At 41.9% G+C, this 19,134-nt stretch overlaps 1 protein-coding gene across 3 annotated transcripts in view; it reads right to left on the reverse strand.

Annotated features, from left to right (window-relative positions):
• The window catches only part of SYNDIG1 (synapse differentiation inducing 1), a 179,851-nt gene that overhangs the window by 87,247 nt on the left and 73,470 nt on the right, over positions 1 to 19,134 (reverse strand). For all 3 annotated transcript variants that reach the window (XM_047746679.1, XM_047746681.1, XM_047746680.1), the window contains exon 2: positions 15,818 to 16,377. In XM_047746679.1, the coding sequence (XP_047602635.1) occupies positions 15,818 to 16,297 (480 nt within the window). In that variant the 5' untranslated portion in view covers positions 16,298 to 16,377. The remainder of the gene's footprint in view (positions 1 to 15,817; positions 16,378 to 19,134) is intronic.

Below are 19,134 nucleotides of genomic sequence, written 5' to 3' on the forward strand. Positions count from 1 at the left end.
CATTAACCCAGCTGTGCAGCACCCCTTGCCCCTGCCATAGCTTCTTGGGCCTTTACAATGAGTGATGTACTTATACTGTCTCAGAGAACTCCAGTTTATCAAGTAGTGGACTTGGTGACTCCTGACACTTCTTTTTCTCTATTAAATATTTTATTTATTTATTTGACAGAGAGAGAGAGAGAGGGAGCGAGCGTGCATAGGCAGAGGGAGAAGCAGGCTCCTGCTGAGCAGGGTGCCTAATTGGGAACTCGATCCCAGGATCCTGGGATCATGACCTGAGCCAAAGGCAGATGCTTATCTGACTGAGCCACCCAGGAACCCTGAATCCTGACTTTTCTAAGAAGTTTGACCAGCGGGCCCAGGATCACACCATTTGTTCAGATGAGTCAGTTGAAGCTGCAGTGAATATTCTGAAAGAGGATAACCAAAAAGTGGTAGCATCTTGTTTAGTCCCCAGCCTGGAGACTAGCCCTCACTGATACAGCCAATACTATGACTACCCTTCCCTACCGATAGCACATTATGAGAGTTTATGGAAATACAGCAATTAAAAAAAAGATTTATTTATTTTAGAGACAGATAGAACAAGAAGGGGAGGGAGGGGCAGAGAGAAAGGGAGAGACAGTCTTAAGCAGACTCCCTGCTGAGTGCAGAGCTGGAGATGAGGACCTGAGCCAAAACCAAGAGCCAGATACTTAACTGAATGAGCCACGCAGGCTCCCTAATAAAGGAATTGTTAATTTTATCCTGTTCTGAAAATCCTCTCTGCTGCTTCCAGATCCATAAAGGTGACTGGGATGATATGGGCCTCTCATTTGTTTGGCAGGTGGCTCTTTCAAAACTCCCTTCACATTCCTGTCACTTTATTGTGGGACTTCTGAATACTGAAGTCCTGCCAGCCAGGGTGATTCCAGGTGCTATGAGAAGGGCATCCAAATAGATCAGAGACAGCTTCCCAAGGGTATCGAGTTCTAGGAGGTTGATATTCATACCTCCTCCCCAGTGCACGCTAACAACAGACAGATGGGGCTGTTACAAGGGACAATTCCAGCTGGGATAATATGGCCCAATCTGCTAGCAAAGCAGAGAGCTGTGTAAGTCCCTTTTATGAGCACATTTATCTCCTCCAGGTCACTGCCTAAAGCAAAGATAAAACCTGAACCTTCAGGAGCCATCTCTACTTCTTCTATAGAACTGGACCAGTGGCTGGCATTTTAAGAAGCATGCGGAAGAGATATGGATCCGAGCCTCAGTTATAGCCAATACCTCAACACGGAGGCAGAGTGTCAAACCATGTGAAGGGCCCATCCTTGTTGTGGAAAGAGCAGCAGTGGGAGGCAGAGGTCAGCCGTGAGGGAGGTAGATCCGACCCAGATGGGTACAAGGCTGTGGCGGGGCTCACAAACCACAGAATGGGGAGGAGTTCCAAGGAGGGAAGTAACCAGAAGGAGGCTCCTGTCAGCTTCATGCAGGTCAGATCACTTCTGGATTATCTATTTCTTGGTTCATTTCAAGAGGGGTTCAGAGTGATCTAGATGAGCAGAAGAGTAGAAGAGTGTCCTAAGATGAAGAGTGGAGATACTGGGGTGTGTGGGGTGGGTGTTCTGTCCAGGCCCTGGCAGTCTTGGTGGGGACAGCAAAGGGTGTGAGGGGCCATCTTAGAAGAAGACAGAAAGGGATCCCTGGGCTTCCAGAAGCATCTGTAAGGGGTAGGTCTACCTCTGAAGATGGAAAATATTTCCAGCAAAGGTTGATCTTGAACGTTCTCTGACCATAAGTGGGTTAGGAGAAGCCATCTGGACCACTGGTCAGGGAAGCTCTCTGTCCTTGCTGCTGAGTGGTCCAGGGGTAGCAGCAGCATCACAAATTTGGAGATGTTAGAAATCCAGACTCTCAGTCCCCATCTTCACCTTCAGGAAGTGATTCTTTAGCACACTCACGCTGGACGAGATTTTTTTTTTTTTCCCCCAGAGGAACTCTTTCTTTTATTTCTTTCTCTCCCATTTGGGGAGGGGGATTCCATTAATGATGGATAATCTTTCCAGAAAAAAAGTCAAAAGATATTTATTGAAATATACTTGAGTATGCTGGGCTCAGGAGTTTGAAGGAATAAAAATAATTATTGGTTAATTAATTAATGGAATGGTATCTGATGATAAGTAGCTTATGTGTCACTTTGATTTATCATCAGAAGTTTTTTTTTTTTAATTTCTTTTCAGCGTAACAGTATTCATTGTTCTTGAACCACACCCAGTGCTCCATGCAATATGTGCCCTCCCTAATACCCACCACCTGGTTCCCCCAACCTCCCACACCCCAACCCTTCAAAACCCTCAGGTTGTTTTTCAGAGTCCATAGTCTCTCATGGTTCAACTCCCCTTCCAATTTCCCTCAATTCCCTTCTCCTCGCCACCTCCCCTTGTCCTCCATGTTATTTGTTATGCTCCACAAATAAGTGAAACCATATGATAATTGAGTCTCTCTGCTTGACTTATTTCACTCAGCATAATCTCTTCCAGTCCCGTCCATGTTGCTACAAAAGTTGGGTATTCATCCTTTCTGATGGAGGCATAATACTCCATAGTGTAAATGGACCACATCTTCCTTATCCATTCGTCCGTGGAAGGGCATCTTCGTACTGGATGAGATTCAGAAGAAGCGTGTGGACAATTAGTCATCAGGGATCGCTCCTTCCCTGGGAGCTTCTCTCCAGAGTGGAGCACCAAGGAGTCTCTTAGCTGGGACACTCCCCAGCTTTCTGCCCTGAGCTACTTGGCTTTTTGTCCAGCCTCCACTTTGGCAAGCAAGCAGCAGCAATAGTACAATAAACTAATAGCCTCTCCGCTTCTTCTCTGCTCACAGTTCAGAGTCCATCCTCCAGAACCCTCAGGCACCATGAACTTCATTTTGTTTCAAGAGGGAGTGTCTCCAGGTGACAGTGGGCTTCTGGAGCTTGTCTGCGATGACTTAATCCTGCACCGTGATGCAGATCCTCATGACAAGGCCTGGAACGACTGTCACAGGCACTTTGCTGTCACATAGCTCACTTGGCATGGTGCCAATTGGCTGAGGAACAGCTAGGCCAGGGTGTGCTGTGGCACACCGGTTCAGGAGGCCAGAATCAATGGTGTTTTGAAAACCAAACGGCTCAGGGTCAAATTAACCCAAGAATCACTAAATTAAAGGCAGCCATGTGAATTCTGACACAGCCAAAACTGGCTGATAGGACTTGCAGGGCTGTCGCTTTGCAGGAATATCAGGAGTGTCTAAGGGTTGTCAAACCCTTTCTGTTTTTCCAGATGAGTGTTCCGTGGAACCCGTTTTAAGGAATCTGTGCCAGGGTTGCTGCCTGCCTCCAAATCTACTTGGAACAGGCCCACAGTTCATGGGATAAGATGTCTAAGAACAGCTGTTCTGGTGAAGATCGTGGCATATACAAACATACAAACGTGGTGTCACACTTCTGGGACTTAAATTAGAGCCACTTGTAGCCTTTATGAAGAATGTTGACCCCAGAGATTGTGATTTTAATTGGTTTGGGGTGTGACCTCTGAATCACTGGGTTTAAAAGCTAGGGAGGACATGGATGCCAGCGGAGAGTAGGGCTCTGGACTGAGGGCAGGCATGGGAAGAAGGTGGGTGTTGTCTGGACCCCGAATGCCTTTTGGTTCCTCCAGCTTTTCTGTGGCTTCTCCCTACTCTACAGCCCACAGAGTGAGAGCCATCCAGGCAAAACCACTGTGGGATTTTTTTTTTTTTTTTTAATGAGACACCAACGGTGTGTCATTTATAACATACTTCATGTCAAGTTTCCCCCTTATTCCTTATTTGGAGCCTGTCTTTGTTTTTGTGGTTTCTGAAAAACACAATCTGCTCTTGTGTTGCAACACAGGACTGAACGTTCCTCAGGAGCCGTTTGACTGGCGCCGCTAACCAGTAGTCCCAAGACAGGAGATATGCTGATGCTACTGCAGCGCAGCTCACCGTGTGCCAGAAGGACGCCCATCCTATTTCTGTTTCTTGCACTTGATACAGGTGACTTTATAAAAAGTGTATCAAACAAATTCAAGGTTATATAAAATTCTTGCCAAGAAAACTCTTCAAGGAGCTTGGGTGTTCACATAGTTTGGCTTCATTACTATTAAAAACAATCTTAGGAAATTGATGTTGGAATTTCCCTCCCTCTTGTAGATTCATTTTTTTCATTAATAAAGTAATGAGTACAAATCCTAATTATGTGCTTACCCTATGGAGCTGGGGGGTTAAGCCCTGGAGACATAAGTGGGAGTTTATGCTTCTGTTCCTCATTCTGGAGGTTGCAAACCACTCACTGACAGCCCCTGTGGGAGAAGTGGTCCTCAGACCACCAGTATCTGACCATACTGAGGACTCCCAGGGCCAGGCTGGGACCCCCTCAGTGACACGTAGCCTGAAACTCCCCTCCTAGGCTGCCTCTCCCAGTGGGCTGGCTTGTCTTCCCCGAGAGCAGTTCCTTAGTCAATCGCTTGCTCATGAATCCTCACATTGCTGTCTGCTTCTGGCCAACTCAACCTCAGACAGCTGTGGCAAAGAAGACAGAAAATAAAACAGTAGGGAAACAGATAAAGAACTGAAACTGCAACATGGGTGCTGAGAAGAAGACAGGCCAGTGAAGGGCAAGGGAAGGAACATTCCAGGCATCAGGAATGGCTGCAGAAACCCCATGGTCAAGGTCGAAAGGCTGAAGGCTGCCCTGAAGCTGCAGGTGGTGGGGAAGGAGCAGGGGTTTGGAGGCCTTGGGGGAGGAGCATAACTCATGGCCTTCCTAAAGGCCCACAGAGAGTCTGTGTTTTATTGAACTCTGGGTTATCTGCTACCTAACTATAGTTTAGAAGAGAAAAAAGCAAAAGTCCTAGAAGGGGAGCCTCAGTGACTGATGAACCTATCCAAAGGCTTGATTTTCCCTCTATTTTCTAGCAGAAGTATCAGAGTAAAAGTCCCTGCAATCTACCGTATTGAAACACACCCAGATTGCACCCAGCCAACACAACATGGACAGGTTGCTAGAAAGAAGGTCATTCTCTGGGATCTGACTTCAGTTTACAGATGACCCACCTGCCCCTGCCCTGTCCCCTCCACCAGCAAGCCTCCCGGAAACACCTCCATCTCTACTAACTCATTCTTGAATCTGTATCTCACAGTCTAGACTCAGTGGGTAATATCTTATTTAAGGTTATAAGATTCCAAGCAATGTATTCTGTTTCTAAATATATTTCTTCTAACTGTGAGGACTGTTCCCTGACTCCACATATTCGATTTGTCTTATGATGACACAGACTTCTACCATTTCCCTTGGTAGTTCTCAACTTCCCAAGCATGAAATTCTAGTGACTTGTCCTTGGACATATGAAACCACTGTCCACTGTAGGCTGGCTTACATTTTGCTCACGGGTACTTTTGAGGCTCCATGTGAAAATTACTGAAGACTCGGATTAACCTTATGGAGGGGACATTTTCAATTAACATCACTGTACAATAGTATATACATCTTATTTTGTACATGCATTTCCTGTTAACTGGACAGAAGCTATTTATCCTCCCATAATCTAGCATTTGTCTGGTGACAGGTTCTGGGTCAACCATGTGATTTTTATCACCTAGGAAAAACAGCTTTTCTTCTGAGATCTTTAGCCAGCTCCAAATTTCAGGACAGCCACGGTGGCAGCAGTCTGCTTCCGTCCACTCACAAATGAGAAAGATGAACCTGGCAAGAATCACTCGGCATACTTTCCACACTGAAGGCCTCCCTCTTACCTCCTTCCCTCTCCAGCTCCTCCACGTGCATAAAACACAGGCCACGTGCACCACGGTAATTGGTTCCACTGAAGATGGCTGTGCTTGTTCTTCCTCCGTGAGGACAGAGTCTGTCTCACCCTTGTGATGATTGAATAGAAACATCTCCTTGATCCCACAAAATGCCTCTTGTCATGGAAATTTCACTGAAAAAAATCCCAGCACACTGTGTGGCAGGAGACCTACCATGTTAGTTGGTGATGCATTCCAGACCACCTGTTTCGCTTGTGTGATTTTTTTTCTTTCTATTTTTAAGAAGCACTGGAATGATTTGCTGGTGAAGAAAAGTAAAAAAATATTGGTTCAAATAAAAGCTGGGCTCACATCAGATTTTAGTGCTGTATCTGTCACTGCTTCCCGGTAGCATGATTCATGGATGCTGAGCTGTGCTGGATGTAAGGACCCTGCCTCCCAGCACATTCTCATCACCGACACTTTGAGTACAAAGGATACATCTCTCTAACAAACTTCAATACCTGTCGTTACTTTCTTTTTCTTATGGTATTATGATACGGTAAGAAGGAGATGATGTTTTTATCAGCATTGGTCAGGGTTACATGGTACCACCAACGTCTCAAGTCTAATCACCAAGGAAGTCTGCCTTACACACTTATTAGAGAGTCACCAGAATGTTGAGGTTAGTGGTGGCCTGGACACGAAATGTTTTAATAAACGATTGTGCAAATTTACATTACTTGGATCTCTAAAGGATCCTGTCTGGACTGGCTTTCATTCAAATGAATGTTACCAGAGATAAGTGGCCCTTCAGCTAAGCTTGGGGAAACTTTATTAAAATACAATTGGGTTTAGAATAAACATTTTGCTGGTATTTGCTCAAAATGGAGTATGACGGAAATTCATCAGAAGCCTGAGTCTTCTCTTCGCTGGTATTCAGACTGCATTTACCCATGTTAGAAAGCATTTAGCTCACAGCTACATGTAAATATATCAAAGCTGATTTCATTACAAGAAGTACAGTCTTGCAATGACAGAAGATTCCAATTCTCTGGCACTAGTTCCCTTCGTTAAGGCAGCTGTAGATATGACAAGCCCCTCCTCACCCACAATTGTGACTAGTGGCTCAGAAGTCCCAGTCAAGAAATCTGGTCAGCACAAATTTGAAAAATTAAAAGAAAAAAAGGCTTTTGTTTATTTGACATATAAATTTGATTTGATGCTCCCACCCTTTTATATATTGAAAAGTATTTCAGAGGAATATGAAAAATGATCAGCTTGTATTATGACAGATGGATTTATTATCTTGGGAGATTCTCTTCCCATCTAATGGCTATAATTACACACTCCACTGCCTTTTATTGATATATAAGATGAGACTAAGTTAGAGGAGAACATAAGAGATTGATTTCTATTTTTTAAGAAACGTGCCTTGAATTCCACATTCAAATGAGTTACCCTTGATACAAAAGATTAAAACAATAAATGGCATACTCTTATGCTAATCACGTTTATATTTCACAAAATAATTTTGAACTTTTTTTCTTTTGGAAGTGGTATTTAGAATGCCCTCATTAGTGGAAAATATTTCATAAAAGTATATTTAATTTCTAGATGAGTCAAACATACTCATACAGTGCCCTTTGAAAAAATAAGGTGGTTGCTGCAGTTTGGGCAACACAAATGAGTTATGACCCTAAGAAGATAAAACTATTCTTTCATTTTGGATCCACAGGTGGATCCAAAATAAACTGGGATATCTAAATATACTTAATTGCAGACTGTCCCAATGGAGGAAAATGATAATTTAATTTTCTAATGCTATAAGCAAATATATGTCATATTATTTAAAGATAATTAATTTGATTAAAATTCTTAACTGTAAGCCATCTGCGGACATTTGAACATATTCTTTGTCTGAATCTAGTGATGCTGGAAAATGCATGTCTAATACTTCAGGCAATATCCTAGCAAGGCTTCTTGTATGATGGCAGTGTCAGGAGGTAGGCATATGTTATCTTCCAGAAACAACTAGAAAAAAATTGTCAATACAGCCTTATAAAGGTTCTCAACATTGACCAAAGACCAATAGTATTTGAGAAGTATTTACTTACCACCCGCTGCTGAAATTTGAGTAAATACAATGGGGGTCTATGCCTGGCCCCCATTCTTGGCCCATGCAGTATTTCTCTGGGGGTGAGGCTAGCCATGGGAACTAATCACTTCATTGTTGGAGGGGCTTAACTGATTGGAAATAGAGTGGAAAATCCATTCCCAGCTATGAACGAGAAAACCCTAAAGCTCTCCCAACCTATGGCTATAGTCCTGGTTGGGTCAAATGGCAGATTGGAGGACAACCCAGAAATTTAACAGGGAACTCCTGGAAATGAGAGAACCACAGAGGGGTTTTAGTAAGCTCTCTTCACATCCCTGGCTGACATGGTGGCTAACACTAAAAAGTCAGGAAGAGGTAAAAAGAAAACAACAACAAAACCAAGGAAAAAGTAGAAAACAACAATCAAAATGGCAGACAGAAACCCAATCATATAAAAATTACATTTTGTGCAAATGGACTAAATAGTCCAATCAAATGACAGGCTGTAAGACAATTAAAAAAAAAGAAAAAAAGAAAGAAAACAAGATAAACTATATGCTTCCTATAAGAGATATACTTTAAATTCTGAGACAAAAAGAAATTCTAAGCAAAGAGATGGAAAAAGATGTATCATGCAAACAGTAATAATAAGGAAGTGGGAGTAGCTACATTAATATCACACAAAATAGACCTGAAGACAAGAAATATTATTAGACATAAAGAGGAACGTTTTATGATACTAAAATGGTCAATATTTAAGCAAGATATAATAATAATAAGAGGGACACCTGGGTGAACCAGTCAGTTAAGCACCTGACTCTTGGTTTCAGCTGAGGTTGTGACCTCATGGATCATGAGATTCAGTCCCATGTTGGGCTCCGCACTCAACAGGGAATCTGCTTGAAGATTCTCTCCCTCTGCCTTTCCCCCTGCTGTCTCTCTCTTTACTTTTCTAAAATAAATTAATAACTCTTTAAAAAATAATAAATGTGCATGAACATACCAATGGAGCCCCAGAATACATAAAGCACACACTGACAAAGTCAATGGATTAATTAGGCAGATAAACATCAAGGACAAAAGACATGAACAGCACCATCAGCTAACTTGACCTAACAAACATTTATAGAATACTTTACACAATGACAAAATACACATTCTCTCACAAGTGCACATGGCACATTTCCCAGAACATATTATATGCTAGGTCCCATATCAAATCTCAGTAAATTTAAGAGAGAAATTATACAAACTATGTTCTTCAACCACATGAAATAAAGTGAATAAATAATAAAAAACATCAGACACTTAAGAATATTTGAAAAATCAAACAATATTTTTATAAATAACTCAGTAAAATAAGAAATCACAATGGATATTAGAAAATATTTTAAAATATTTAAAATATAAAATATAAAAAAATATTTAAAAATGAAAACAACATATCAAAATTTGTAATCAAGACAATGATTGAGAGAAAGTTATAGCTTAAAAATATATATTATGAAGGGAAAAAAACCTCAAATCAGTAACTAAGGCTCATGTAAAGAAACTAAAAAAAAAAGACAATTTTAACCCAAAGGAAACATTTTGGATAAAATGGAAAAATCCCTAGAATGACACAAATTAATAAACTTGAGTCAAGAAGAAAGGAAAATCTTAAGATTTTCTTTAATACAATAGATTTAAAACAATAAAAAATCAGATCAGATCTGTAATCAAAACTCTTCCTACAAAGAACAGCCAAGACTAGATGTCTTCATTGATGATGTCTAATAAATGTTAAAAACAAAACCAAAAACCATACTATACAGAATATTTCAGACAAAAGAAAAGAGAACCCTTTCTAACTCTTTCTATAAGGCTGATACTAACTCTTTCTATAAGGCCCTGATACCAAGGCTAGGAAGAGATATTACAAGAAAAGAACCACAGACTAATATCACTCATGGACACAAACATAAAAATTCTTAACAAATTATTAGTAAATCAAATCCAGCAATATTTAAAGTGGAGTATATATCATTACCAAGGGGGATTTATCCCCCAAAGTAAGGAGACTTTAGTATTTGAAAATCAGTTAATGTAAGAGATCATATTAATAGAATAAAGGTCAAAAGAAAAAACCCACACATGATAATCTAAATAGAGAAAAAGCATTTGTCAAAATTAAATGACTATTTTTTATTTTAGAAAGACCAAATTGTTCAAAGTTGTGATGGAAGGGAATTTCCTACTCCTGATTAAGAGCATGGACAACATTATCCTTCATCAGGAAAGTCTGAGTGCTTACCTAAGATCAAGGGCAAGGTAAGGATGCCTCCTGCTCACTATTTTACTTCAACATCCTATCTGTTTCTAGCCAGTGCAATGAAGCAAACAAAGAAAATCAAACCCCAAATCCCCCTGCCCCAAATCTCTCAAGGGAGACTAAAACTATTTTTTATAATATTGTCAATTATTTTCTGAATTATTTGTTTCCTCTGGGTCAACATTTCTATTGTTGTTTTGTTTCATTCATGGTTTTGAATTTTCTTCAAGTGTTTGTTGAATCCCTCCTCTTTACTCACATTTATGAAATGGGCACATGTCAGGGTTATATCACAGTTGTGAAATTCTGTCTTTCCTGACAGGCTTCAAATTTGTAATAGGAGGGCAGACTCCTGGTCTTGGGAAGACCCAGCTGCAGGCTCATTGCAATGAGGAAGTGGTCTGTGACTGCCCCAGCCCTGCCTTCTTGTTCTTTAACCTGTGGCCTCTGAAAGAGCAGTTTACAGTAACACGTATTCCCCCCCGCACCACCCGCCAACATAGGAGGACAGCATCACCATTAGGCCGCAAGAGTCTGAAGTCAGCATGTCTCAGTTCCAAGAGCTGTCAGTAGAGCCAACTGTGTGACCTTGGACACCTCCCAAGTTTCAGTGTCCTTGTGCACAAGGTGAGACAGGACCAGCACCTGTGGCCCAGTGCTGCCAGGGGGTTACCTGACAGCGGGTTCATGAAGGACCTGGCACAGACTGATACTCCTTCAGTGGGTCCTAACTTCCCTTTCCTTTCCGTGGTGAAGAAACAGCTCCCCGACCACCTTGGACACTGTTTCTAAGTGATGATATTCCATGTGCTCTAGGATCCTGAAGGGGTTGCACCATTACAAATATAAGGGTAATAATTGGCCTTTAAACATTGGATAAGTATCTCTAACAGCAGGAGGGAGCTTAGGCCTCTCTAGCCATGAACTCCACCTACTTTATTTCATAGCTTTAAACTCAAATTTTCCATTTTATAGAACTGCTTTATTACCCAAGCCTGAAATCTCTGTTTGAGTTTCTCTGTGTGAAAAGAAGTGGTTTCCTGCTGTTTGTGTTCTTGAAAACTGCAGTTTTAGCAGTGGTCTGGACACTGGATGAAGCAGTAGACAAACATCAGGGAGGTGGCCCTGGGTTGTGGAGCACCAGGCCCCAAATCATGCACCCAGAGTGGCTAGAGGGTCCCTCCTGCGGAGGCCTGTCTGGTCACACTGAGTGCAATGGGCACCCTATGCAGAGCACCCACCTCTGTACTCCCATGATCCCTCAGAGACCCCCTGAGTTCTTCTCATCTGATTCAGAGCCCCAGCAATTCACTATCTCTTGGATAGAGCAGGACAAATTTCAGTTTCTGAGGCCTTTCCATAAAGATTCTTGGCATTAGTTACCCAACCTACTCATACTAATAAAACCTTGAGGGTTAATTGAAAACTCCACATGTTCTTGCAGAAATGTGCACCAAGTGAGCAACCCTCTGGATCAGGGATGTCTTCATTATAAATGTCCGGGATGGACCTCTCTAGGTAGCGTGATAAGGTAGGAGGCATGTTGTCTGGTACATAGGAACTCCAGTGACAAGGACCCCTGCTCTTTGTCAGCACAATGGCTTTCTGAAAATTGCAGCTTTTAGGAAATAGTATCAGTTTGCTATAGACTGAGTGAAGAAGTTGAATTCTTATTTTTTGTTGTTGTTTTCTCTGAAGTAGTGCTGTCTTCTGGGAAGGGCTTCAGATCAATATCTACTGTGTTTTCTGTTTAAGTCACAAAATAACTATGGCTGTTGTCTCTCTGTTCAATCAGATGATCTTACAAAAAAAAAAAAGACCTCAAATAGGCCAAATGTTTTTGCTCTGTGGTAGACTACAGACTACAATAATTGGTACCCAATTTGTTCACATATTGTCATCCTAAAAAGTCCCTCCCACACTGACTTTGGGCTTAGCCATGCACCTCCCTTTGGGCAATAAGACAATGGCATGCATAACACGAGCAAAGACTCGGAAAGGCCTCATATGCGGGGACTCACCCTCTCTTGCTGCTCCTGGGATCTGAAGAATGACTGCTATGTGGTGGAGTGACCTGCTGGATGATTAGAGACTTGTGGTCCAGCCACCTCTGTCATCTCAGTCAATGGCCAGACAACAGTCTCTAGTATAGCTGCATAGCTGAGCTGCAGCTACCTACAGACTAGTGAGGGAAACTGAGTGAGACTAACAGAGCAAGAACCATCCGGCTGACACCAATTCCAGCTGTTAACCCCAAGAATCATGACCTAAATAAATGTATTAAGCCATTAGGCTTTACGATATTTGTTATGCAGCAAATGCTAACTGATACATGCCCCTTTATTATTTCATGCAAAGGAAAAACAGTAAACTTTACAACAGTGGCTACATGCACACTGACTCTTCTAGCTACTCATTAGTTTTTCTTCCTAAATAAAGACTGCCATGGCTACACCATAAGAACATTGCTGAGAAAATATTTGTTTTTACAGAATTCCTCATGGACCAAGTCAACCACTTTGGATTTCCATGGCTGTATTAAATAGCACTGAAGGAGTGACAGGAGACATACTGTGTCTTGATTCTTTCCCCTCAGAGCCTGTGCAAAGAGCCTTTACTTGGTCTGGGTTTGCCAACCAGAAAGTCTCCGATGAGGAAATCCAACTTTTAAACAACTTATTCCACCAATGTCATTGGGTGTGCCCTTTCTGGCTAAGATATAAATGCCAGCACGTTCCACCTTATTGTATCAGAGGTGATTATAAACATGTTAATACACAGTAAGTACTACATCATTTACTCATGAGTACTACATCATGAGTAAAGAGTCCAGCTGCTGTGTCATTAAAGTTAACTGTTTCTGATGGGCTATCACTACTGTTGCCAGGACAGGGAAACAGACTGGGTGGGAGAGCTCATTTCCCCAGAAACCTGTATTACCTGTCAAAGTCTTGGACTGACCAGGTAGGGAAGCCTGTTGCGCCAGCCACCAACCTCCTAGCATTTAATTTAAAAGACTGTCTCTAAGTGTGTTCTGGTCCTGTGCAGAGTTCCAAAGGCCACATCTACTGGTCAAGGTCATTGTCTGAAAATTGTTGCCAAAAAATGGACTCAATAATTGATTGCCAAAAATGTGATTTGAGACATATCATGAAATGACTATTTGTACTTAAATAATGGCCGTGTTTATGTGCAAGCTCAATCTGAAGCCCATGCTAGTCTTAAAGGAAGAGGAATACAATTCCTTTTAGTGTAGTTCACTATGAAGTCTCAGAATGGAAGTAAACTAAGGACTAAGAAGATGAGTTACTCACCTGTTCATCCTCACCTACCTGGTGGAATGTAGTTATTCAAGGATATGGACTTTAAGTTGATGGATATAAGGAGAAGGAGGGAGGAATGCAGCTCACACAAGTGACAAAATGATGATGGAAACATTCACAGATTTCTTTTACATTTTTAGTATTATTTATTATTTTCCAAATATTCCTAACAAAGCTGAAAATCTTCTGATGGCCAGCTTGACCATTTGGAAGCTTAGGGACATCTCTGCACAGGACAGACCTGACACCTTCTTTCCCATCGTGGCTGAACAATGGCAAACTTCACTTCTTCTTTACTTCTACTACTGTCCTGATTCTCTCATCATCTCTTAGGACAGGTCTCAATACGCTCTGTAAATCCAGTCTGGTCTTAGCCCCATGCCCCTCCCCTCTCCCCTCTATCTCCCCACTCTGTCCCACTCTGCAGCCATAGCAGCTTCTGAAAACTCGAATTTGACCCCATCCCTCCTGTCTGAGAACCCTCAGGGACTACCCCACCCATGATGCCCATTGGGGTTCCTAGCAGTGTGGTCTATGAGGTGCAGCAAGCAGCACTCCTTCCTATAGCTGACAGTGGGCCTGGACTCTCAAGTCTCAGGCCACTCTCCTCAATATAGGGCTCCTTCTTGATGTTGTTACCTATCCTTACTTTTGTAGGCATCTAGGTTTGTGATCTTGCCTAAATTCCAGCTTCTCTCAGAAGGCTGGTATGGCCCTGTCTCCCCAGCTTCACCATGATCCACAGGTCTTAACTATTGTAAACAGTTATGGTCCCCTGCAGACCTAGGTTGGATGCCTCTGTGTTTTTTCTGCTCATGATATCCCCTTGGACCAGAGTTCTCCCACCACCACTCCCCATAAGCCATTTTGTTCTGGTTCTTCTCAAGATGTAATGCGGGGGGTGCTTCTTCTGTAATGACTCCTGACCCCCCCACATTATACTTGGAGTCTCATCTCCTCCCTCTTTTGAGCAGGATTGGTACTCTACCATCATAACTCCTGTATTTTGTGAAAATTGCTTTTTTGTGTATTTGTTTCCTGAACTTCATGCAGGTCAAGCGACATTCATACTTTTGCATTTAGCAATGCCCTCAGGCCTTGAAAACGAATGGACATGTGAAAAAGGCTTGTGAATGGAAGCCAAAGTACTTCTTGCAGCTTTCTAAAGACTTCAGCATTGCTAGAGCCAACCCCATCCTGTTCCCCTTAACAAGTGTCCCCAGAGGGTATAAAGGTCTCCTCTGATGGCCTCTCCTACAACTTGACTTCTCTGGACTCCCTCCCAGCTGGTTTTCATGGGCTCCATTCATAAGAATCACTACAAAACATTTCCCATTTCTGAATTTCCTTTCTGATTAAAACCATCTCCTTCCAGTTAATTCTGGTTCTTATTCCACCTCCAGACCTGATGCTTCTGGTTTCCTTGGCTGCTGTGTTGTGTTATACCATGCCCAACATAACATGTTTCAAAGCATGTAACCCAAATGCCCTTACCTGCCCTCCAGTCTACTGAAGTAGTGACTCTTGTAATAACTCAACTCATCTACCCTTTAGCCCAGCATTCCTACTGTCTCTTCCAGCAGGTTTAGCTATACCAAGGTTCCCTTAGTAGGAACTCTGGAATGCCAAATTTAGGAAACGGTTTGTGACAGCAAAAACTCTTCTCAAATTGTCCCTACACATGACTTTCCAGCTTCATGTAGCACTAGGACCATGTGCTAGGTCCTCTCACCTTGATCACTTTTGCCAATGACCCCTCTCTCCCAAGTGGGAGCCATTAGGAGGAATCCCCAGCTGACTTCTGGTGCTGGCAACACTTTAGTCCACTAGTAGCTCCATCCTCATAGCTATTCCCTTGGGTGACTTCTGCCAGCATCCCTCCTGAAGCTCCTACTAGTCTTTCTCCACTTCATCTTCAATTAATATTTTTTTTTAATTTTTTTATTTTTTCAGCATAACAGTATTCATTATTTTTGCACCACACCCAGTGCTCCATGCAATCTGTGCCCTCTACAATACCCACCACCTGGTGCCCCCAACCTCCCACCCCCCACCCCTTCAAAATTCTCAGATCGTTTTTCAGAGTCCATAGTCTCTCATGGTTCACCTCCCCTTCCAATTTCCCTCAACTCCCTTCTCCTCTCCATCTCCCCTTGGTTTCAATTAATATTTAATAGTGCTTCAGTTTCTCCGCATTTCTGCACATTAATTGCAATCCCTAACTTTTGCCAGGCACTCATAAGTCCCCACCCAATCTCCATGTCCCGTTCCCAAAGGCTCATGATAAACACATCCTCTGACCTCTAGCTCCTGGAATTCCTCCTCCTCCTCCACATCGTATGAGAGGGTGTGGATCTTGATGTCATCAGCCGAGAGGTCAATGAACTTCCCATCAGGGTACTCCAGACTCTCTTTGGTGGGTGACCGGTCCTCAATGAAGGTGGTCTCGCAACAGTCGGCAGCCACACCGTCCCCCCAAGAACGCAGCACGCCCTCTGAGTAGAGGATAATGTTGGGTCGGAAATGGGACTCCACAGACTGTTGAAGTGTGTTGGGGTCCAGCAGTTGCTGGACAGGCTCATTCCTGCTGCTATCCAGGCTGGCTGGAGCTGTGCTACCCACTACCCGACAGCTCTGGTACTGTGGTGCTGGGTAAACGGACACCAGGCCATCTCTGCTCTCGGCCATGAAGTTTCTTGTGTTAATTAAGCCATTCCTCTTGCCAGCATCGCTGATTTTACTGTGCACCAGCATGCTCTTCTGTTCAATTATGCCATCCATGATGGTCTCCCTCCCTGACTGGGTGTCAGGCTGGCAGTCCGCACTCCAGGGTCACACTTGCCTCATGGGACCCATTTCTCCTGGAAGAAGGGGAAACAGAGATGAGATAAAAAAAAAATCGCATCTGAAAACAAGCTAATCACCTGCAACCTTGCTGTTTCAGCTTGCACTAGTCAGCTGATATGCACAGGAGCTGGGGGGTGGGGGTGGGGATTCGGTCAGACAATAGTCTAGTCCTACCTATGCTACCAATTTTTAAAAGGCCGACCTTTAAAAGGGCAACCAGTCAGATAAAGCCAGAAATTGACTACTCACATCCCTATAAAGTCTTTGCTTCCAAATAAAGGAGATTCTGCAGAAATTGGAACCACTGCAGCTCTAGAGAAATCTATGATTGCCAGCAAACATCTTGAAACCCTCGGGTAAATCCAATCACATTAACACTGGGCCAGTCCACAGGGAAAATAAGGCTGTAAATCTGTAATGGGGACCAAATCTTCCCAGGTCCATGGCTATTCATTTAAGCAGAAAACATACACCCAAGGAAGAACAGGTTTTTTTTTTGTTTTTTTTTTTTAAATTTTTTTTTTTTATTTTTTCAGCATAACAGTATTCATTATTTTTGCACCACACCCAGTGCTCCATGCAATCTGTGCCCTCTACAATACCCACCACCTGGTGCCCCCAACCTCCCACCCCCCACCCCTTCAAAATTCTCAGATCGTTTTTCAGAGTCCATAGTCTCTCATGGTTCACCTCCCCTTCCAATTTCCCTCAACTCCCTTCTCCTTTGCGACGACGTGGATGGAACTAGAGGGTATCATGCTTAGTGAAATAAGTCTATCGGAGAAAGACAACTATCATATGATCTCCCTGATATGAGGGAGAGGAGATGCAACATGGGGGGTTGAGGGGGTAGGAGAAGAGTAAATGAAACAAGATGGGATTGGGAGGGAGACAAACCATAAGTGACTCTTAATCTCACAAAACAAACTGAGGGTTGATGGGGGGAGGGGGTTGGGAGAGGGGGTGGGGTTATGGATATTGGGGAGGTATGTGCTATGGTGAGTGTTGTGAAGTGTGTAAACCTGGCGATTCGCAGACCTGTACCCCTGGGGATAAAAATATATGTTTATAAAGCTGTAAAAAAAAAAAGAAAGAAAGAAAGAAAGAAAGAAAGAAAGAAAGGATGAATCCCCAAGTTTTGTAGCAACATGGACGGGACTGGAAGAGATTATGCTGAGTGAAATAAGTCAAGCAGAGAGAGTCAATTATCATATGGTTTCACTTATTTGTGGAACATAACAAATAGCATGGAGGACAAGGGGAGAAGGAAGAACAGGTTTAAATAAATGTCCCACACAGATTTAGAAGATAAATTACAAGAAAACCCACACCATTAGTTCTGTATATAGACAAAATTCCCCAACTAAGAAAACATTCACGTGTACATTCTAACTTATGTATTAGCACTAGCTCAATGCTCACACATGCCTACTGGACTTCCAACACAGTTCCAGGAATTGAACTAGAAGTTCCCCTGCCTTAATGGTACTCAACTTAGAGAAACATCTACATATATGGGATACAATTAAAAACCCCTCTAAGTTGTTTCTCCCTAGATGACATTCTTTTCTAGCATATTGAATGTTCCAAAAAAAGAAAAAAGAAAGAAAGAAAAGAGAAATAGAGAAAGAAAAGGAGGAGGAGAAAGAAAAAGATACCAAAGATTAAGATTTTGGAGATAATGCATTTCCTTGCACAGCAAAGAAAGCCCTCAACAAATAAAAAGACAAAAGATATTTGCAAATGATGTATCTGATAAAAATATGTAACTGATAAGAGGTTAATATCCAAACTATATGAAGAACTTATACAACTCAACACCAAACCAAACCAAACCAAACAAAATAAAAAAAATTAATTAAAAATGGGCAGAGGACCTAAATAGACATTTTTCCAAAGAAGACATACCGATGGCAAACAGCCATATGAAAGATGATCAACATCACTCATCATCAGTGAAATGCAAATCAGAATCATGGTGACCTCATACCAGTCAGAATAGCTAGTATCAAAAGGACAAGTAATAATAAGTATTGGTGAGGATGTGGAAAAAAGGAACCCTCCTGCACTTTTGGTGGGAATGTAAACTGGTGCAGCCACTATGGAAAACAGTATGGTGCTTCCTCAAAAAATTAAAGATAAAAATACCATATGATCAAAATACCAAATACTAATGGGTATTTACCCAAAGAAAATGAAAACACTAATTTGAAAATATATATGCACCCCTATGTTTATTGCAGCATTATTTATAATAGCAAGAATAGAAGCAACCCAAGACGTTTATCAATAGATGAATGGATAAAGACATAGTGTGTGTGTGTGTTTGTGTGTGTGTGTGTGTACACACATATATACATACACACATATATAATGGAATATTTCTCAGCCATAAAAGAGAATGAGATCTTGCCATTTACAACAACATGGATGGACCTGAGATTAGGAGGTACAATTCTCCAGTTATAAAATACTTAAGTCATGGGGATGAAAAGTAAAGTAATAACGTTGTATGGTGATAGGTGGCGACTACACTCATCATGGCAAGCACTGAATAATGCATAGACTTGTTGAATTACTATGTTGTACACATAAAACTAAGATGGTATGTCAACTACAGTTAAGAAATAAAAAATACTTTAAAAATTTTAAATAAAATAATTCAAAAGCACTTGAGTAATTTCCTATAAGAAATAAAATAATGATGATGTAAGACAACATTTTCTTAAGATTTATAAATGCTTAGACTTTTCCTAACAACAAAAGAATGA

Source organism: Lutra lutra, chromosome 9 (assembly GCF_902655055.1).
Source record: "Lutra lutra chromosome 9, mLutLut1.2, whole genome shotgun sequence".
Lineage (NCBI taxonomy): Eukaryota > Metazoa > Chordata > Mammalia > Carnivora > Mustelidae > Lutra > Lutra lutra.